Source organism: Danio aesculapii, chromosome 6, assembly GCF_903798145.1.
Source record: "Danio aesculapii chromosome 6, fDanAes4.1, whole genome shotgun sequence".
Lineage (NCBI taxonomy): Eukaryota > Metazoa > Chordata > Actinopteri > Cypriniformes > Danionidae > Danio > Danio aesculapii.
The window spans coordinates 5,989,884-6,013,352 of NC_079440.1; the positions used below are offsets into that span (position 1 = coordinate 5,989,884).

A 23,469-nucleotide genomic window follows, 5' to 3' on the forward strand; every position below is an offset into this window, starting at 1 on the left:
GGATTCTTAGTGGAATTCATAATGACACAATTTGGATGAACAATGAAACAGTTATTGTTTAGTTTGATGTAAGTCAATCTTGAATGGAGGATTTGCCACTTTTCTCTCTTCTCATTATAAGGTCAACACCGCCCTCTGCGGTCAACACTCACATACACTCATTCTGTTTCTGTTCTTTGGAAGCTGGCCACTGCTCCTAGTCCGTGTTCACGATGTGTGTTACTCTGTGTGTGAGCAAAATTCAGAGTATGGGACAGGTCACGTACTTTCTTTACTTCTTTCAACGCCTCTTGTTCTTGTAACATTAAAGTAAAAACTGAGCTTGTTATGCAGACCTGGCAACCCCGTTTAGCAACTCTCAGGTAACCGACGACTAGTTAATTGGCGGCAACTTTCGCGCAGGAAAACGCCACTCAAGTCTTTTCTCAGGAAAAAATGTATCATGCGTATATTAATCCGTTTAAATTTTAAGTGAAACTTCATTCCTTCATTTATGTATGTTACAAGCTGTTTAAATTGTAACTTTATTCAGTCATTTAAGTATGTTGTCGCGCAAATTATAAAGGGATGCACACGAGGCCTGATTTTCTCCCCAAACCTGTTCGGTTAGTGAGTGTCTCACCCACAGCCGGTCAAACTGGAGAGACAGACACTCACAGCTGGAGCATTCACACTGAGGAAACTTTATTCATTTTATTTTATTTCGGTTGACCTTACACCCTCAGGATGAGTGGTCGCCTTTGGACCGAGGAGCAGTTCAACTGTCCGGTCTGTTTGGATCTTCCAACCGACCCCGCGACCATCCCTTGCGGCCACAGCTACTGCATGGACTGCATTGCGGATTATTGGAATAACGAAGGCAGGAAAAACGGCTCATACAGTTGTCCTGAATGCCGGCAGACCTTTAACCCTCGTCCCACTCTCTGCCGGAACACCATGCTGGCCGAAGCCGTAGATCAGCTCCGCCGCGGGACCCTCAGCACCGCAGGCCGCGAGTCCATCAAGAGCGCGCGACGAGCGGCAAGCTCCGCGTCCGAGAAAGCAAACAAAGCCACTAAAGTCACTCGGAAAAAGCTGGCGGGTTCAGCCGTGCCCTGTGACCGCTGCCCGGAGCCCAAAGCGGCCGTGAAGACGTGTTTGGTGTGCATGGCGTCTTTCTGCGAGACTCACCTGAAGCCCCACAACACGCATGAGAAGCTGAAGAGCCACGAGCTGATCGCGCCCACCGGAGACCTGAGCCAAAAGATCTGCCCCGAGCACAAGTACCTGCAGGAGTTCTTCTGCCGCTCCTGCCAGATGTTCGTCTGCTGGCTCTGCACCAGCAACCAGCACAAGGGTCACGAGAGTGTGTCCACACAGGCCGAGAGGTCCGACAAACAGGTGGGAAAAACATCTTCACACATAGACATCACCTATATGCTATAAAACTGCAGGCTAACTATGTTTATATACAATAACTTTAATTGTTAAAAGCTATTAGTTACTAGCTAATTAGTTAAAGTTATGGGAACTTTCGAATTTGATTGTAATGCAATAATGTTCACCTTTTTTTAAAACTGTTTTGATAATTAACCATAATTAATGTGAAAAGCGCTATACATATACAACTGAATTGAGTTAAATAAACCATCTTTACACTTTATTATAACATCTAATGTAAGTACTCAGTAACAGTAACGTAAAATGTCTGTTGGCGCTGTTAAAGCTGCGTTATAACAAAAAAAAAACATTAATTAAAGGAAGAAAAACACTTCTACAACCATAAAAATATGTACTCATATTACTTGTAAGTTAACAGGACGGATTTCCCGGGAAACTGCACTCTATGCGTGATTACGTCATAGTCATAAATAAACACGTTGCGTAATAAACACCTAAATAAAAGCAACTGCAAGTTCAGAAACGAGATTGCATGTAAAGTGCCAACTATACACTTTGGGCTGGGCGATTAATCGAAAAGTAATCAAAATCGACATTCGGAACCAATAATCGACCAATTTTTTCAATTACTTACCGCGCCGCGTGTGGAGTCACGTGACGATGATTGGAAGCTGTGCCAGAGATGCATTGAGACGGCACATTATAGTAGTAATATATAGTTATATAGTATAGTAATATCAGTTATTTTTTATTTAGAAGAGACACTGCTTATTTTGCACTTTTAATATGAAAAACATTGAAAATAATAAAAAAATATAAGTGCAAGTTATGTATTTTCATTTATTTATAAGAGAAATGTGACTGTTCGTTTTAGGTGTGTTTTAATTTCAGTTGCTCAACGTTGATGTTCAATGAATAATCACAGATAGTAGATAGTGTGTGTTTCCTTCAATTGTTTTAAAGGGCACCTAGGTTACCCCTTTTTTCAGATTTAATATAAGTCTTTTGCGTCTCCAGAACGTTTCTGTAAAGTTTCAGCTCAAAACACCCATCAGATTTTTTATTATACCTTTTATTAAATTCCTATTTATACATTTTTTCACTGGGTGGCGGTTTTGGTGTACTGCTCCTTTAAGGCTAGTCCTCCCCGCCCACCGTTTCTACGTGTCATTCTGCGTGCCTTAATCTCCTCCCTCGGCTACGTCAGACAACAGACAGACTTAAAGGAAGCAGATCTCACGTAGCGTTTGTGAGAAATACTACAGTAAGAACTTTACCAATGAGTATTTATTGTGCAGTTGCATCGCAGATTCAAACAAAGTTCACGCATGCACACGCACACAAAGATACACGCGCGCACACACCGCAGCTGTCAATCAATATTAGTGGGCGGGGGGACCGCTCTCCTACGTAAAGTTGTGGTCGGTCTGAAAACTGCTCCAATTGGTCCACCGTTTTTATGTTGCTAAATTGAAAAAAAAGCACTGGGTGTGCTTATATCACCCCAATATGACGGTCTAAACACTATATATACACATGTCTGTCCAAACAGCTTGAAAAGTTGATTTTTCACCATAGGTGCCCTTTAAAATCAAGTCCTGTATTGCACTCTTCATTCAAACATCTCTCACTTGTAATATGCGAGCATATTTACTGTGCGAAACCTGTCAGTGAATTATGAAGGCAAAAAAGGAAACGAATCATTCATTAATCGTAATCGAGTTAAAATGTTCAAGCAATCAAGATTTTTATTTTAGAGCAAATTGCACAGCTCTACTACCCATAATAACATACTACATGAAGAACTGCCCTGTTTTATTTGCTTAAAATAACAAACATCAACGTAAAGCTGTTTTAACTATTCTCATAAATACATTCAGGAAAAGTTATCAGTAATGAACAAAATAAAATGACACAAATATAATTAATAACTACAACATTGAATTTAAAATAAAAAGAACATTTTTAAAGAAGTAATAAAATGATTATAGCTTTGTAAATTTCAATGCTTTACTACTGCTTTGGTCAAGCTTTATTTAAAGGGCCCATAGTTTACCTCTTTTTTATGATTTAATATTAATATTATTGTTCTTCTGAGTGTGCCAGTTTAGGTTCAGTTTAAAACACAATTCAGATTTTTTTATTATAATGTGTTAAAAAGTGTCATGTTGGGGGCGTGTCCACAGTTCGCTGATTTAGGGGTGTGTTGCTTCACATGTAAATTAGTTTCGGCTTCCCGCCAACGTAACAAGGGGCGGGGCCATGAGCTCACCCGCTCTGCGATTGCAACAGAGTCTGACAGGCAGACTCAGAGAAGGAGCCGGAGTGAGAGGTTCAGCAATCAGTCGTACATGTACGACTCGGACACAGACCAAGCAGAGAGTACAAAATCATTTGTGTCTTTGTACAGTTTTACAGCCAACTGTGTGCTAGTTTCAAGTGCCAAGCTTGCACACAGAAACTAATAACCACACACACTGAATTAACTTTGACTGAGGCACCGGATGCGCCGCTCGAAGCCGCGACACGGCACACCAGACACTCTCTGTGGTGCGGCAGAAACATGAAGTGTCCCGAATCGTCGCGCCACACATTTTTGAATTCTAAACATAGGTTTCTGCAGCGGTCCGTGGCGCCCAGCCGTCGACTTGAGTGTACCCTGGTAGAAACCGATGTTTAGAATTCTGAAACTCATGCTAGTTAAGATCACAGGGAGCTTCTGGGATCGCGAGAAATGCAAACGGCTGAAGTATAAGGTAGACTCAATGAGAAGTACACATGTTTGCAAACCTACCTAAAGATACAACCAATAATTCTGATTAGAACGATAATGTGGAGAATATTGCTCTTGTGTTGAGCCCAATGAGCCTTGCATCTAAAAATAGAGCTAGCGTGTTCCTTTAGTGATATCGCTTCGACTCACGCTGAAAATGGCGGACGTGAATCAACAAACTGAGGATATGATGACGCGCCTGTCAATCAATATTGGTGGGCAGGGGACCGCTCTCCTACGTAAAGTTGCGGTAGGTTTGAAAACCGCTCCAATTGGTCCAGCGTTTTTTATGTTGTTAAATTGAAAAAAAAGCACTGGGTGTGCTTATATCACCCAAATATGGCAGTCTATACACCATACATGCACATATGGCTGTCCAAACAGCTTGAAAAGTAGATTTTTTACCATAGGTGCCCTTTAAGACATCTGGCAAAACGTCAGTAAACCTCAAAAATGCTCTCATGTAGAAACAAGACGTCATTCAGAGTAATCCTTATAGTTTTGAAAAACCAGACTTCTGCCTCTTTTAGCTTTTGCCATGACAGGCTGTTTGAACGTGTCATTGTGGTTGAGTAATGATGAACTGATCTACTGTTTCTCTCATACCGGTCTTCATTCCTTTCTATTCTGAACACTTTGTTTTGTGTTAATCTTCATTGTTGCATCAGAAAGAGCTGGGCGCAGTTCTGTCAGAGAACCATCAGAGGCTCCAGGACAGAGAGAGAGAGCTGAAAGACATGAAGAAAGTCGTAGACACGCTCACGGTAAATATCCATCACACCCAGGAAACACTTCACCTGGTAATGAGTTACAGATGAACCCAAAATTATTAGATCAGATTATTAGACAAAATTATTAGTGAAATTTCACTTCTATCTCCAATATTTTCCAAGTAATGTTTGACAGAGTAAAAACTCAGTGGTTAGCACTGTTGCCTCACAGCAAGAAGGTTGCTGGTTCGAGTCCCGGCTGGGTCAGTTGGCATTTCTGTGTGGAGTTTGCTTGTTTTCCCCGTGTTAGTGTGTGTTTCCTCCGGGTGCTCCGGTTTGCCCCACAGTCCAAACATATGCGCTTTAGGTGAATTGAATAAACTAAATTGGCCGTAGTGTATGAATGTGTGTGTGAATGAGTGTATATGGATGTTTCCCAGTACTGGGTTGCAGCTGCATTGAAAATGAATGAATAAAAATTGGCCGTAGTGTATGAATGTGTGAACGCTATGTGAGTGTATGGGTGTTTCCCAGTACTGGGTGGTAGCTGAAAGGGCATCCGCTGCATAAAACATATTCCAAAATATTTGGTGGTTCATTCTGCTATGGCGACCCCTGATAAATAAGGGACTAAGCCGAAGGAAAATTAATGAATGAAGTCTTAATAAATGGGTTTTTTAAAGGGTCTGAGCATCCTCACCAGGTGTGTGTGTGCGCGTTTGTGTGTGTGTCAGTGTGTATACTTGTTTATGCTACATTGAAGCGATTAGTTGACTTTACTTAAAATAAGTGAGTAAATCTGATGCTTTTAAAATGATTAGTTGACTTTATTTAAAGTGAGTAAACCGGTAGCTGTTAAAGCGATTAGTTGACTTTACTTAAAATAAGTGAGTAAATCTGATGCTTTTAAAATGATTAGTTGACTTTATTTAAAGTGAGTAAACCGGTAGCTGTTAAAGCGATTAGTTGACTTTACTTAAAATAAGTGAGTAAATCTGATGCTTTTAAAATGATTAGTTGACTTTATTTAAAGTGAGTAAACCTGTAGCTGTTAAAGCGATTAGTTGACTTTATTTAAAGTGGGTAAACCTGTAGCTGTTAAAGCGATTAGTTGACTTTATTTAAAGTGGGTAAACCTGTAGCTGTTAAAGCGATTAGTTGACTTTATTTAAAGTGGGTAAACCTGTAGCTGTTAAAGCGATTAGTTGACTTTATTTAAAGTGGGTAAACCTGTAGCTGTTAAAGCGATTAGTTGACTTTATTTAAAGTGGGTAAACCTGTAGCTGTTAAAGCGATTAGTTGACTTTATTTAAAGTGAGTAAACCTGTAGCTGTTAAAGCGATTAGTTGACTTTATTTAAAGTGGGTAAACCTGTAGCTGTTAAAGCGATTAGTTGACTTTATTTAAAGTGAGTAAACCGGTAGCTGTTAAAGCGATTAGTTGACTTTATTTAAAGTGAGTAAACCTGTAGCTGTTAAAGCGATTAGTTGACTTTATTTAAAGTGAGTAAACCGGTAGCTGTTAAAGCGATTAGTTGACTTTATTTAAAGTGAGTAAACCGGTAGCTGTTAAAGCGATTAGTTGACTTTATTTAAAGTGAGTAAACCGGTAGCTGTTAAAGCGATTAGTTGACTTTATTTAAAGTGAGTAAACCGGTAGCTGTTAAAGCGATTAGTTGACTTTATTTAAAGTGAGTAAACCGGTAGCTGTTAAAGCGATTAGTTGACTTTATTTAAAGTGAGTAAACCGGTAGCTGTTAAAGCGATTAGTTGACTTTATTTAAAGTGAGTAAACCGGTAGCTGTTAAAGCGATTAGTTGACTTTATTTAAAGTGAGTAAACCTGTAGCTGTTAAAGCGATTAGTTGACTTTACTTAAAGTGAGTAAACCGGTAGCTGTTAATACCAGTACCAGTAAATCTGGTGCTTTTAAAATGATTAGTTGACTTTATTTTGAACTAAGTTGCCTTAATTAAAGTTTAAAAATTAAAGTTCAAAATTAAAAGTTTGCCTTAATATTTTTAATTAAATGAACTATGTGCATGATTATGAAAATTAAGTTAAATCATTGTAACAGTTCCAAGTTACTATGGGTTTATTGCCTTTTTTAAGTGAAGTCAATTTGCAGCTTTTTAGGAAACGGTTTTACTCACTTTTTTAAAATTAAAGTAAATAATATATTTCTACAAGTGTGTATTTGTTTGTGTTTGTCTGTGTGTTTGTGTGTGTAGCGGTCCTCAGACATGGTGCGGGACGATGCGGATGCCGTCCTCTCTGAGCTCCAGGAATCGGTGCAGAGGATGCTGGATCTGCTGTTGGATGTGATGGTCTCCAGCGGGCAGGAGAAACTCACCGAGGCCCAGGAGGTGGTGAACAAACTGGAGGCCGAAGTCAAACAGCTGAAGAGAAAAGATGGAGAGCTGAAGGAGATCATCAACTGCCCTGACAATATACACTTTCTGAAGGTCAGATGACATGAATATTGGATTTATTTAGATTTTGTGAAATTTTGATTTTGATAAAATAATTGATGATAATTTTTGGAGGGCTTCCGAAAAAAAAAAGTCTGTGTCTGTTTAGAACTAATTTCAGACCAAGGTTATTATAACTAACTAAAGTTAAATAAACTTTTTATAAAGTAAATAAAAGGTAAAAGTATAAAATAAAATAATTTAAAATACATGAGACACAAAAATAATAATATAGTAATAATAATAAGTAAACCTTTTTTAAGCAAATATTTCAGATTTTCATTTAGGGGTTGCAATCTAATTTCAGTTATTTGAAAAAAAATTAAATAATCATACATATTATATATTTTATTACACATTTTATTATATATTATAAATATTATATATTATTGAATTTTTGCAGCATTACTGTAAAGTCTATTAATAATATATATTCAGATTTTATATTGTAATAAAATTCCAATAAAAATAGGCTAAAAATGAAGGTGTAAATGAAAATTTTATTCGAAATAATAGTATTAAATGCTATGAACACAAAATTGTAGCTTATATATATATATATATATATATATATATATATATATATATATATATATATACACATACATACATATATACACACATACATACATATATACATACATACATACATATATATATATATATATATATATATATATATATATATATATATATATATATATATATATATATATATATATATATATATATGAACATTTATGTACATATTTGTAATTTTGATGGTTAAAATATATGAAAGCAGGCATTTTTCCAACATTTTGAAACGTTTAGCAAAGTAAATTATCAAAAAAAATGTATATATGTGAAATCCAAATATGAACTTGTATGCCATATATGTAGTTTGCATATATTGCCATATATCAGCTTTCTATGTGGGTTAGGCCATTATTTACACACACTAACCATTAACTGCAACTTTCAGATGCCTTCTTAAATGTGGGATATAGGAAATCATATTCAGAAAGAAATAAAGGATACATGGCATAAGCATAAAGCTATCAGATGAAGTTTTTTTCAGTAGACTAGATGTGATACGATCATAGTGTTCATAAATCAGGGATGTGATTCTTCCATGTAAATAAGAATTTCCGTATTTTCCGAGCTCAGTGGGGATAAACCTGTAATTTGGGGGGGCGTCTCCATCGTCATCAAAGCAGACGACCTGCTTCACACCAGACTCCTTTCAGGGATGTAATTGTAGACCTACCTAGGCTACTGTGTATATAACATAATATTGTGTAGTCCTATAATGTGACGAAGCAGCTCACGATATTATGAAATCACTTTGAATGAATGCGCCGCTGTGCACTTTTTCCGCGCTCACATTTGCATGTCACGAACATGTGCGCTGTATTTCCATTACAACTAAAGCCAGGACGCACATTTGTTATTATTCTCTGCAGGTCATCTGTCCTTATATCTTCATTTATTCAGTGCTGCATTCGGGCACCTCAAATTCAATACCTGAAAGTGTCATAAGTTTAGATGATATTACAAGTTAATAAAAAAATATATTTTATAATTAATTAAAGCTATTAAAAGCAGGGACTAAGCCGAAGGAAAGGGAAAGTGAAAGTGTTAAACTCTTATTAGCAGTGTATGATTTTTTTCAGGGTGGAATGTTAAAGTATATTAGGCTACTCAGTTCAACTGGATTTATTATTTTTACAGTTCTAATAGTTGACTGACTTGTAGTTTATTCATCACATTGGAATAAAGAGTCGACTAAATTACAGTGAAAGTTATATTTTGTGGACACAAGAGAACTAACCGAGTTAGTGGCACCATCTAGTGGCGGTGTGTGGATTTGTCCCGGCGTTGAGTTACAAATTATAAGCCTATTAAATATTACTTGAGTCGCTATTAAACTGCTAAACATTGAAACTGATAAAACAAAAAATGAAACTTAAATTGTATAATACAGTGCCCATAGAAAATCCCTGTGATAAAATCTATACCTCTACTCACATTACACCCTGCTTTCAAAAGACCTCCGGGATAAAGTTGTAGAAGGGCACAGGCACATTTCAAAGGCTGGAAAAGTTATTTGGAATGTGATTTGGTTTCAGGCTGTATGACAAATAAAGTACAGTTGAAGTCAGATTGATTCGCCCTCCTGTGATTTTATTTTATTTTTAATTAATTAATTTATTTATTTTTTCCTTTTTTTTTCCTTTTCAAATATTTCCCAAATTATGTTTAACACAGCAAGGAATTTTTCAAAGTATTTCCTATAATATTTTTTCTTCTGGAGAAAGTCTTATTTGTTGTTTATTGTTAATTGTTTTTAGTCTACAATAAAAGCAGTTTTACATTTTTTTAAAACCATTTTAAGGTCAATAATATCAGCCCTCTTTAAGCAATATTTTTTTTTCCGATAGTCTACAGAACAAACCACTGTTTTACAGTGAGTTGCCTAATTACTCTAACTTGCCTAATTAACCTAGTTAAGCCTTTAAATGTCACTTAAAGCTGAATATTAGTATCTTGAATAACATCTTGTAAAATATTATGTGCTGTCATCATGGCAAAGAGAAAATAATCAATTATTAGAAATGAGTTATTAAAACTATTATGATCAGAAACTGGGGAGAAAATAGTTCAGGAAGGCTAATAATTCTGACATTAACTGTAATTATTTCGAAGCGATATGATGATTTTTCTATAGGCGCTGTAAATAATATCTTAAGTGTCTGTGATTGTATCGTGATGTTGTCCCGGTCTCCACAGACGTATCAGACTCTGTGTTGTCCGCTGGAGGCAGGAGAATTGGGAACTGTGACCGTCAACCCTGAAGCCACGTTTGATGCCGTCAGGAGCGTTATTGTCCAGTTCAGGGAGAGAGTGGAGGAGATGTGTGACCAGGAGCTGGACAAAATTAACAAGACAGGTACAAACAATTCACAATATCAAATACACACATATATATACAATATCAAATACACAATCACACACACACTGAGCTGAAGCGGTCAGACACATATAGAGGATCATTATCTGTGTTTCTCCTCAGTCTACAACACCACAGCGTTCACAGTGGCAGAACGAAACGGCCAGAAAACTGGCATCATGAAATGTAAGTGGATTTCACCACATGGCATTTGCTTTTCAGAAATGTAAATCATTTTGTCATGTCTGGTCATTTGCTTGTTTTAAAGTAGAACTACCAGACTTGAATGACCAGAAAAAAAGGTTGGTCCTATATTAAACGACATTATTTTATTTATTAAATTAATTGCAATTAAAATATAAATTTCATAATATATAAAATATTTATTAAATATTATTTAAATTTAGAAACATTTAACATTTTATATTATTTTAATAAATATTCAAATATTTATTTTTGTTTAATTTTAAAATATTAAAATAATACTTTAGAATAATAAAAATATATTTATAAGAATAATTAAAATCGTTTATAATAAATATATATAATTATACTGTATATACTGTACATATGACCTATTACTAACCTGGTTTTCTTCACTCTTTACCTTGTTTTCTTCTCTCAGTATTTTCTGGAAAGGGAACCAGAGCTGGTCGTGCACAAGGTACATATTCAATGAATAAAACCTGTGTTTCATTTTTCATTTCTTAATGCCATCGTTTTCTAATGCGTCTGAATATTTTTAGGTCCTCCTCCACTGCCGTCAGTTAGCACACGAGGATCTGGTAAAACATTTCATAATTCAATTACATTTTTCATTGTTTTAATATATATATTTTAGATTGTATTATATTTCATTTATTTCTTTAAAATATGCAGTAAGTTGTTTTTTTTTCTCGTTTCTTATATTTCTACAGTGGCCACACGTACACCAGTCAGCAGAACCAGTGAGCCAAGAGGTGAGACTGTTTTCTCATAAAGTAAATTTGGTTTCATTTTTAGGAATGTTTGTATGACTATGTAGAATTTTAATTACTTTTTATATCAACATATGCTTATATCAGCTAACAGAGGTGTTACGAACTCTCAAAGACCAGCAAGATCGCCGAGGGAGGAGCAAAATCAAAGTAAGACATACTTCTCTGACCTTTTACTCCTGTATAATAAAAAAAATAATGTGAAGAAATGCAGTTTCTCTTTCTGCAGCCGACAGAAATCAAAATGCAAGGACACAAAGAGAAACACAGAGAAGAGAAGAAAGTGTAAACAATGATGGTGAGGAGACATTTTTATATAAAGATATGAGATAAACATACGTGTGTAAAGTGCTGTTGTGCTCATAGTGTGCTTAATTCATCAGCAGACACCAGGAGTTTAAGTTCAGTGAGATCAATAGGAAGAGCGAGAGGAGAAGACAAAAATCAGGGTGAGATATTTTATTTTATTTTTTTAAATACAAGGGCGGCATGGTGGCTCAGTGGTTAGCACGGTTGCTTCACAGCAAGAAGGTCGCTGGTTCGAGTCCCGGCTGGGCCAGTTGGCGTTTCTGTGTGGAGTTTGAGTGTACTCTCAGTGTTCACGTGGGTTTCCTCCGAGTGCTCCGGTTTCCCCCACAGTCCAAAGATGTGCTATAGGTGAATTGGGAAAACAAAATTGGCCGTAGTGTATGAGTGTGTGTGTGTGAATTAGTGCGTATGGGTGTTTCCTAGTACTGGGTTGCAGCTGGAAGGGCGTCCGCTACGTAAAAACATATGCTGGAATAGTTGGTGGTTCATTCGGCTGTGTTACTAAGCCAAAGGAAAATGAATGAATGGATAGTAATGCATTTTATCTATGATGTGTTTCCCAGTGATGGGTTGCGGCTGGAAGGACATCCGCTGCGTAAAACATATGCTGGATAAGTTGACGGTTCATTCCACTGTGGCGACCCCAGATTAATAAAGGGACTAAGCCGAAAAGAAAATGAATGAATGAATGAATCTATGATGTGCATTTCTTAAACTAACTTTCTATAAATTCAATGTGCGACAAGATTGCAACCAGAGCCAAAATTACAAACTTGAATAATAAAATGGCACTAAGTTACACCACAATACTCAATAAAAACACTAAATAAGCAAAACTACAATAAAAATGACAGTTATATATCACAAATTAAATGCTTTAAAATAGTTTCCTAAAGCAATCCAAGAAAACGGCAAACCTACAGACGCAGGTTATACAGCTCATAATATAGGCGCATTATAAGAAAAGGCCCTGCCAGTGTTTTTAATTTACAGCGCAGAATGAGGGAATCACACAAATAAATGGTTAATGAAACATATATTGGTAGTATTTGCTAATTTTGTGTTTCTGTAAATTACTAAGTGTAATGAACGGTTTATATACTCCATTACCAAAGCAATGCAAAGTAACAAAAGGACAGACCAACAAAATGCTAATACAATAATAAAATAATAATATAAAATTATTAATCATATTATTATAATGATTTCCCAGTGTTGGGTTGCGCCTGGAAGGGCATCTGCTGCGTAAAACATGTGCTGGATAGGTTGGCGGTTCATTCTGCTGTGGCAACCCCTGATTAATAAAGGGACTAAGCCGAAAAGAAAATAAATGAATGAATCATTTTGAAATATTAGGACAAAATAATTGAATATAAATCTAATTGTCCCATTATCATGTGTCCACTTATTTTTGTGGATATTTTTGAGTGATTTTTGTTACTAATTATAAAATATGATTTATTTATTTTAGCAGTACAATATGGATAACGCCACATCTGTTCACTTGTAAAATACTTTGCAATTCAAACATTATATTAAAATCTTTATACATATTGTTGATGTTTAAATATAATATAATTCTACATTTTTCCATGCGATTATGGGATGAAACATGATTTATATATCTTGATATTTGAGTCAGTTCATATGATGTTGTTTTGTGTTTTCAATATATTGGGCTTGATTATATTTTCTATTTACAGAAAAAGAAAATCAGACCTCTCAAAGACGTCAGAGTACACAGAGCAGAAGCACACGGGATGAAGAACAAGGTCTGCTTTATTATTAGGTTATTAATTATACGATTTTAAATACAGTATAGTCTCATACTGGACTTTATTTTATTTATTCACACAGTATGTTAAAGCAGTTTAATTCTTATTATCAGCAGACCGCTGGAGTTTGAGTTCAGTCAGATCGAGACTGCGGAGAGAGGACAGAGAACAAGGTGATGCTCGATTCATGTTGATTATTGACCTTTAACACACACAACTTTAGAAATAACATCATGTCTGTGTCTGTTTCCATCTAACAGTGAATGGAGGTTCTCAGAGTGCCTCACAGCAAAGATCAAACACTGCAGACAGACAGCAGACAGCCAGACAATGTGAGAGACATCACAAACACACACACACACACACACACACACACACACAAACACACACACACACTACATAGACTTTTATTGTTTTTCTATCAGGTTAATGATAGTGTCTATGGCCTAGCCACAACCCTAACCCCAACCCTCACAGAAACAAGTGCCAGTCATTGGATACTAATAAAACATCTTTTATTAGTATCCAGTGAAATATCTCATATATGTATATGTGTGTGTATATATGTGTATATATATGTATATATATATATATATATATATATATATATATATATATATATATATATATATATATATATATATATATATATATATATATATATAAGTGAAGACAATTGAGCTCTCACAATTATAGCTAAACCTGCACACACATACACAAATACCACATGTTGGTATTTGTGGTTTATGAGGACCATAGACGTATTTTGTAGAGTAAAAACGGTTATTAGATAACTCTACCACTAAACCCAACCCTCACAGGAAAACTGTGGCAAAATGGGATTGTCAAAAGACACCCGTAAGTATGTTTTTTAAGCGTTTTTGCATTATGATGACATGCCTTGTGTCCTCATAATGTAAAAACACTTAAAAAACGTACATAATGGTGTCTTTTGACATTGACCACCTCAATGTTGTAATACCTATTCATATCCATGTCATTAATATACAAATTTCTGTTCTTGTAAAGCGCTTAACCCAGTACACACACACACTCTCTGCTGGGAATAACATGGTTTGGTTGTGAATTTTACTTGCAAATTTCTTGATTCTGCTCTTCATTAGCGGACAGATGGAGTCTGAGCTCTCTCTTACCCAGAAACAGGAGGAAGAGACAGGACACAGGTGAGCCTAGCAGAGTCTGTTTTACCTGATAATAACATGTGTTATCAGTAATATTATCAACAGAGATTCATTACAGTTTCTGCCTGACATTAACATCCTCACGTGTGGCCAAATCTAAAAACATTTTAGTGTATATATTTAGTAGTGTTCATTTTAGTCATTATTTTTGATCAGATTGACAGAAATCTATCTTAATACAAGTGTAAACGGGGCCTAAATTAGCACATATGATATCTTGTATTTATGTTATTCTTCTGTCTAAATTAAACTAAGTAATTTAACTAAGTACCTACAATGCTATACTCTTACAAACATACAGAAACAGAGTTTAGATGCATCAGGAAAACTTTACTGGTCATTCTTGTTTGTCTGGCATTTAATAAACACCTGCATTTCCTGCTCAGAGAGTCTAATGTGAACTGTAGTAAAAAACTACAACAAATAAAACCAAAGCAAATCAAGTACCTCAAAATGTCTCTTTATTTGTTTCTTCTGTTGTGTGTTGTTCAGCATTTTCATGCTTCTTATCATCAATAATCCTCACATCATCAAATTATTTATTAAAACATGTCATATTTAACATTTTCACTACTCACAGTGAAAGAGGCCACACCCACCATACCGGAGGCGGAGTCAGCGAGGGCTCATAGCCCTACCTCTGCCAGTGTCTGTAAGTCACTCACTGTACACTGATGATCAGTTATTTGAATGTGAATTTTAAATGCTTCATAAACAATTTATAGTTATGAAAGTATACATTTACACAAGCTTAAAAATTATTTACTGGATAATTTACAGAAACATTTTTAGAAAGCTTGAAGTAAGATTTTCTCAGAAACAAGTTAAAAATAATTTTATATAGCAAGGATACATTAAATTGATCATATCTGGCAGTAAATATGTAAAGTGTTATTAATTTTCTTATTTCTATTTTAAATTATATCGATATGTATATTGTTATGTATACATTGGTTTTTCACTTTATATATATATATATATATTGCTAATTATATAAACTATTGTTAACTGTATTTGTGTTTTCTTTGTAGGGGGAGAGCCAACAGAAGGTAATGATATTTTTTTAGTTTTAAATGTTTTTTTGGGGAGCTTTAAAGTTACTTGATCAGAGATAAAGATACTTGATTCAAGGATACCTGATTTAAAACAACTCGATGTTGTTGGTTTTTCTGTTGTTTCTCTGTGCAGTGAATCCCGCTCTGTTCCTGGACTCACCTACAGACAATCCCTTCATCAATCCTGCTTTCCCGACATGTCAGTATTTACAATAATATGTTTTATGTTATTCATACCATAGGTGGATGGATGGACAGATAGATAGTTGGATGGATGAAAAGAAAGAAAGATGGATGAATGGATGGATGGATGGACGGACGGACGGACGGACGGACAGACAGACGATAGATGATAGATAGATGAACAGACAAACAAATGGATGGACCGATAGTTGGACAGATGGATGGATGAAATATGGATGGATGGATGGATGGATGATAGATGGACGGATGGACAAACAGACAGATATATAGAGAGATAGATGGACAGACGGATGGATGGATGAAAAGACAGACAGACAGAAAAATAAATAGACAGACTGATGGATGGATGAAAAGACGGATGGATGGACTGAAAATTAGACAGATGGATGGATGAATAGACAGACGGATGGATGGATGGCTGGATGGATGAATGGATAGATAGATATACATATGGATGGATGGATGGATGGATAGATATACATATGGATGGTCAGATAGATAGATAGATAGATAGATAGATAGATAGATAGATAGATAGATAGATAGATAGATAGATAGATAGATAGATAGATAGATAGATAGATAGATAGATAGATAGATATACATATGGATGATCAGATAGATAGATAGATAGATAGATAGATAGATAGATAGATAGATAGATAGATAGATAGATAGATAGATAGATAGATAGATAGATAGATAGATAGATAGATAGATAGATAGATAGATATACATATGGATGATCAGATAGATAGATAGATAGATAGATAGATAGATAGATAGATAGATAGATAGATAGATGGATAGACGGATAGACAGATAGATGGATAGATAGATAGATAGATAGATAGATAGATAGATAGATAGATAGATAGATAGATAGATAGATAGATAGATAGATAGATAGATAGATAGATAGATAGATAGATAGATGGATGGTCAGTTAGATAGCTAGCTAGCTACCTAGATAGATAGATAGATAGATAGATAGATAGATAGATAGATAGATAGATAGATAGATAGATAGATAGATAGATAGATAGATAGATAGATAGATAGATAGATAGATAGATAGATAGATAGATAGATAGATAGATAGATAGATAGATAGATAGATAGATGGTCAGCTAGATAGATATATAGATAGATGGATGGTCAGCTAGATAGATAGATAGATAGATAGATAGATAGATAGATAGATAGATAGATAGATAGATAGATAGATAGATAGATATACATATAGATGGTCAGATAGATGGATGGATGGTTAAAAAGACAGATGAATGGATGAAAAGACAGGGAAACAGACAGATAGATAGATAGACAGACAGATGGATGGATGGATAAAAAGACAGAGAAACAAATAGATGAATGGATGGATTGGACTGATGATCATATGTCATATGCTGTTGTGTTTGTCCTCCAGTGAGAGAGATTAACATTGACAGCATTCAGGCTGCAGAGCCCAGAAGCAGAGAAGAGTTTCTGCAGTGTGAGTATCACATCCTCCAGCATCTGATCCTCTGACTGCCTGCCCTTCATTCTGCTTCAGTCTCACTCTCTGCTTCTCTCTTGTGCTCATCAGATGCTTGTGATCTGACTCTGGACCCGAACACAGCCCACCGTCGCCTGCTGGTGTCTGATGGAGACTCTGTGGCCACCCTGCAGCAGACCACGCAGCCGTACCCGGACGTCCCGCAGCGATTCGACGGCTGGACGCAGGTGCTCTGTCTGCAGCCGCTCTCCTCCGACCGCTGCTACTGGGAGGTGGAGTGGAGGGGTCGTGGCTCGTCTGTGGGCGTGGTCAGTGGCTCCATGCCTCGCAAAGGGGCGGATTCAGGGGCAGGGCTTGGGTATAACAGCCAATCGTGGAGCTTGGAGCTGTCCGACATGTGCTGCGCAGCCATGCACGCTAACCAGAAGGTGGAGATCCCTGTGATCTACAGCCCTCGTGTCGGGGTGTTTCTGGACAGGAGTGCAGGGACTCTGAGTTTCTATAGCGTGGATGACGAGCTGCTGCCTCTTTATAAGTTTCAGGGCTCGTTCCCGCAGTCGCTATACGCTGCGTTCGGAGTAGGCTGTGGTGTCGGGGTCGGGCTGGATTTTGCCATGGGGCAGTTCAGCTCCACGTCAGACAGCGTTAAAATATGTCCCTTGTGAGCAAAGCAAATCTTTAAAAAAACTATAACAAACATACAGTACATCAACTCAAAATTCTACATTTAAAATTCAGTGTGATTCTCATGCTTCTAGTTCAATTTTTGATAATCGTTCATAATTAGAGGAACAGCAATGATGATCATTTCATCTAAACTTTTACAAAAAACTAATTAAACTAAACTAATTACTAATAAATACAGCAATATATACAATAATAAATATATAAATACAATTTACATCAAATAAAATATTTAGGAGTGCATCCTTTAAACCAGTGGTCCTCCAACCACCAGGCTGCGGACCGATACCAGTCCATGGATCAATTTGTACCGGGCTGCACAAGAGTGAACGATCTTTTATTTTGAAAAATGACTGTATTCTCTCGCTTACATCTTGGCCCAAACTTAACCACAAGCAGCAAAATGTGTAAGAAACAGACGTCTTTGGAAAGTTTCTTTGCGAAGGGGAAAAGGCCCAGTGAAGGACCTGCGAACTACCAAGAAATGGATCCACCATGTCTGTGCAAGAAGATCAACTGCTGGAGATCGCAAATGACGGCAGCCTTTTAGGGGCTGTTTGTATATCGCGTATTTTCTAGAGTTCGTGCATTATTATCATTCATTATTTACAATGGAGGTGTGCAGCTTGCGCACGCAAGTGGCGTGGCGCGATCGCGCCTTCCAGATGCACCTAGTTGAATAAATGCTACGAGCGCACTGCGAGTCACGTGACAAGAACTGACCGATCAGCTTCATACTTTGTATGGAAAATACACATTTCGGTAGACTAATTATCTCAGACAAACACAGAACACCTAAATACTGCAGTGCTTTGTAATGTTCTTCATGAATAAAACTTGTATCAGAGTGACAGCAATGTTTTGCTGACCCTATGAACCAACGCCACCTGGTCCACAGTAAAATTATCAAGCGTTGACTAGTCTGCGGTGATGAATAGGTTGGGGTCCACTGCTTTAAACCATTTTACTTTAAGCAAAATTACATCATAATACCAATAACCATGACACAGCCAAAACCATAAAATATTTAATGGATATTATAGTAATAAAAATGGTCAAGTTTTTGATTAATTGCCATAATTTTCTATATAATGATAGATTAAGAATAAGAATATTCTATATGTAAATTTCTTTTTTGTATGCAAAATATATTTTTGCTTTTGTATTTTTATTGCAACCCTAATAATGCCTAATAGTTAATAACCCCTAATAATTCTATTCAATGTTTTGGATTGTTGTTCACATTTACAGAAACATTAATGATAATTATTTCATCTGAACAAGTTTTGGCAAAAAATGTAAATAACCTAAAAACAATTCTTATCTAAAATATTTTATCTCACAATTTAAATATTAATGTAGTTTTGCTTCATTTAAAAAGAAATGTTTGCAAAAATGGTTTAAAGGATGCACAGTAATAAGAATTGAGATGTTTTTGATTGTCATCATTTCACAAAGCAAGAATATCACAGATAATGATAATTAGATTAGATTATTATCACTGGGATGTAATTATGCTAGTTTCACAATGTCATTCAGAAATGTTACAAAATGGTTTACATTAGAGTAATGAGGATATTTCTATTTTATATTTGCATTTAATGCATGCCATTTTTTGGGATTAGGATTGTATGGTTATGGCAAATACTAATTTTAATTATTACAATACTAATCAATATACTGTAGATTAAATCAATATAATTGTTGCATCATTTATACTGTCACTAACATTTAAAATGTAAACGCCAATGAACATGATTAAAAATCCCCTGTGTACAGTTATCAAACTCCTGAGGATGAAATTCCAGAGACTCCAAAGTAGCTTTTGTTTGTTTTATTGTAAAAAATCCAACATAACAATGCTGATGCAGGATCTGACAGCCAAACACATAGGAAAACACACTAAGGCCGTGGTTTACAACGTCAACAGCACAAAAGAAATCACTTGGTGCGTGATGTCACATCTCGTGGCATCGTCTTCAAGCATTAACCTTTGACCTGAATGGCAGCAAAGCTCAACAGCAGGATGGAAATAAGGACACTTTGATACTGAAACCAAATCATGCGTTTAGTACCATAGACTTCAGTTCGGGTTAGAGATAAAGCTAACGATGAATATATGCAGCAAGCATGCTGGTATTAAAGGAACACTCCACTTTTTTACTTGAAGATAAGCTCATTTTGCAAGTCTCCTAGAGTTAAACACTCGAGTTTTACCATATTTAAATCCATTCAGCTGGGTCTGTCAGGAGCACATTTAGCTTAGCTTAGCATAGATCATTGAATCGGATTAGACCATTAGCATCTCACTCAAAAATGACCAAATAGTTTTGATAATTTTCCTATTGAACTCTTCTGGAGTTACGTTATGTTCTAAGACTGACAAAAAATGAAAAGATTTAAAGGTTGACATGGCTAGGAACTATACTCCCATTCCAGCGTAATAATCAATTAACTTTGCAGCTGTTCTTCGGCTGCAGCAGGCGCAATGATATTACGTAGCACCTGAAAATAGTCACTAGGTACTGTAGGTAACAATGCTGCTTAGGTATCAAGGTTTAAAATAGGAAAATTTGTTTTGCATTTTTTAGCGAGATGCTAATGGTCTAATCCGATTCAATGATTTATGCTAAGCTAAGCTAAAGGGGCTCCTGTTAGACCCAGAGATCGGCTGAATGGATAAAAAAAATGGCACAACTTAACTGTTTAACTCTTGGAAAGTTGTCTAATGAGCTTATCTGTCAGGAGCACTTATTGCTTAGCGTAGCAAAGATCGTTGAATCGGATTAGACCATTAGCATCTCAATTAGGTTAGAGAAAAATTAGAACTTGATATTTTTTATAGGTTGACATGGCTTGGAACTACACTCTCATTCTTGTGTAATAAACAATGAACTTTGATGCTGTACCATGGCTGCAGCAGGCGCAATATTACGGAGCACCTGAAAATAAGTGTTGCTTAAGAATCAAAGTTTAAAATAGGAAAATTTGTTTTGCATTTTTTAGCGAGATGCTAATGGTCTAATCCGATTCAATGATTTATGCTAAGCTAAGCTAAAGGGGCTCCTGTTAGACCCAGAGATCGGCTGAATGGATAAAAAAAATGGCACAACTCAAAAGTTTATCTGCTTATCTCTCAGGAGCACTTATTGCTTAGCTTAGCATAGATCATTGAAAATGATCGGATTAGACCATTAGCATCTCACTCATAAATTTTCCTATTTAATGTTTGACTCCTCTGTAGTTACATTATGTACTAAAACAGACGAAAAATTAGAACTTGCTATTTTTTATAGGTTGACATGGCTTGGAACTACACTCTCATTCTTGTGTAATAAACAAGGAACTTTGATGCTGTACCATGTCTGCAGCAGGCGCAATATTACGGAGCACCTGAAATGAGTGTTGCTTAAGAATCAAAGTTTAAAATAGGAAAATAATCTAATTTCCTTTACATTTTTGAGTGATATGCTAATGGTCTAATCTGATTCAATGATTTATGCTAAGCTAAGCTAAAAGTGCTCTCGCCAGACCAGGAAATTGGCTGAACAGATTAAAAAAATGGTAAAACTCAACTGTTTAACTGTAGGGGAGTTTTAAAAAAAGAGCCTACTTCCACAAAAAGTGGAGTGTTTCTTTAATCTGAAGGAGTCATATGGTTGCTTAATATTGCCAAGATCACATTTATGATAGGTTGCGTTATGTTAGTTTGCGACTAAAGCGCACTAAATGTCTCACCTGTAACAGTTTACGAAGCAAACTTGTTGGTTTTCCCTGTGCTGTTATTAGCATGTTTACCACAAAGCACAATAGGTCAGTTTACCACACACACATATGCTCAAAAACACAAGTTTTAGCTTATAAAATGACAATTCAAGCAAAAAAGGACAAATAATTTTGGTATAAATCCCAAAAAAAGGTCTTTGAAACTTTGAGTCCCTTCTCAAACTCCACCAAAACATGAAATACATTAAAATTCTATTCCTAAACGAATGCTTAGTAAATGACTTCATCTATCTCAGGTTTTACACTCTAGTTATGTCGTTAGATAGCACATGTAATGCCTCAATAAAAACTATTTTAATTGGTTAAAAAAACAAAAGTGCATAAAATGAGAAAAGAAGGAATATTAGTAAATACAAACAGTGTCACTAATTCATTCAGGGGTCAGAGGTCATAAAATAGAGTGCTAGACATTTCTAGGACTACCTTCTGTATGCATTTGTATTTAATGGGAATAAACGCAACATATAATAATAAAACGTATCCTACCCTAGTCAAGATGGAGGAGAGTTCAATGATTCCCTTCATGTTTCAGTCGCAGGATCTTAGCTTAATCTTTGTATAATCTGCAGCCGTGTTCACCGCTTTCCCTTGAATATGCACAGTCCCTGAATATTACTTCAATTGTACACCGTTTACAATGAGGTTAGATGACAGAACAAACACTAAACCCAATTATATCCTGAGTAAAGCAGATCAACCTTTTTTGAGACAAAACTTTCCGAAAACTTAATTTAACTCAGTGCAAATAAATAATGTGTAGCTACTGCAGGACGAAAATACTTCATTTACCTTTAACCTGCACCTGTAATAATGCAAAAACAGGAGATACGAGCAGGTAGATGTCCTATAATATTAATTCAGGGCATAGTTCACCCAAAATTAAATTCTGTCATCAGTTTACTCACCCTTTACTTGATTAACCTGTTTGAGTTTCTATCTTCTGTTGAACATAAAAGAAGATATTTTGAAGAATGCTGGAAACCTGCAACTATTGACTTCTGTAGTGTTTGTCAATGATTTTCAGCTTTCCTTGGATATTATCTTTTGTGGTTATCAGAATGAAGAAACTAATAAAGGTTTGTAAACCCCACAAGGGTGAGTAAATTACAATTTTTGGGTGAACTATCCCTTCAAAAGGTGTCATCTATCTATAATGCAGTACATACTGACCAAATACTCTCATGAACTGCTGAATGAATCAAGACAAACCCCTAAAATGAGGCTGTGGAGATGCAACCATCTATTTCACTTCCCATATTCCCTTCTCGTTTGTGTTTATCACCACAATCTTATCACGGGGATTCATTAAATTCAGAATAAACCTACAGAAACCTTCATATTTATGGTCCTTTATAGCATTCCTTTAAACATACTTTTCCAATTCAACATCCTTCAACACGTACACATCCCTTCCTGCTGGATCCTCCACCTCACAACTCCACAGCCTCACTGGTTAATGGCCGGAAAAAAAAAATGAATGGATGGATAGATATATATATATATATATATATAGATATATATATATATATATATATATATATATATATATATATAGATATATATACACACACACACTTTGCTGTGTTAATGAGATTAAATAGAGTGTGAGTGACAAAGGAAATTCAAGTCATTCTGCATTTCCTTTTGAGTGCTATTATAAGGCCTTAAAATCTTCATTTTAACTAGTGCTGGGCAACGGTTAACCATGATAATTC

General features: G+C 35.8%; 1 protein-coding gene across 3 annotated transcripts; it reads left to right on the forward strand.

Moving 5' to 3' along the window:
- Positions 1–571: 571 nt before the first annotated feature.
- On the forward strand, positions 572–23,231 carry trim25l (tripartite motif containing 25, like). Of its 3 annotated transcripts, none has more exons than XM_056459397.1 (20): positions 572–1,380; positions 4,822–4,917; positions 7,093–7,326; positions 10,105–10,264; positions 10,388–10,450; positions 10,890–10,928; positions 11,011–11,049; positions 11,182–11,223; positions 11,329–11,391; positions 11,471–11,539; positions 11,625–11,690; positions 13,254–13,322; positions 13,439–13,498; positions 13,586–13,657; positions 14,450–14,509; positions 15,108–15,179; positions 15,559–15,576; positions 15,716–15,781; positions 17,216–17,281; positions 17,375–23,231. In XM_056459397.1, the coding sequence occupies exons 1-20, from the start codon at positions 727–729 to the stop codon at positions 17,947–17,949; spliced, it is 2,583 nt and encodes an 860-aa protein (XP_056315372.1). In that variant the 5' UTR covers positions 572–726; the 3' UTR covers positions 17,950–23,231. The 3 variants fall into 3 exon arrangements, with proteins under 3 accessions (XP_056315372.1, XP_056315374.1, XP_056315373.1); XM_056459399.1 differs by having other exon boundaries at positions 13,442–13,498; XM_056459398.1 differs by having other exon boundaries at positions 11,628–11,690.
- The last annotated feature ends 238 nt before the right edge of the window (positions 23,232–23,469 follow it).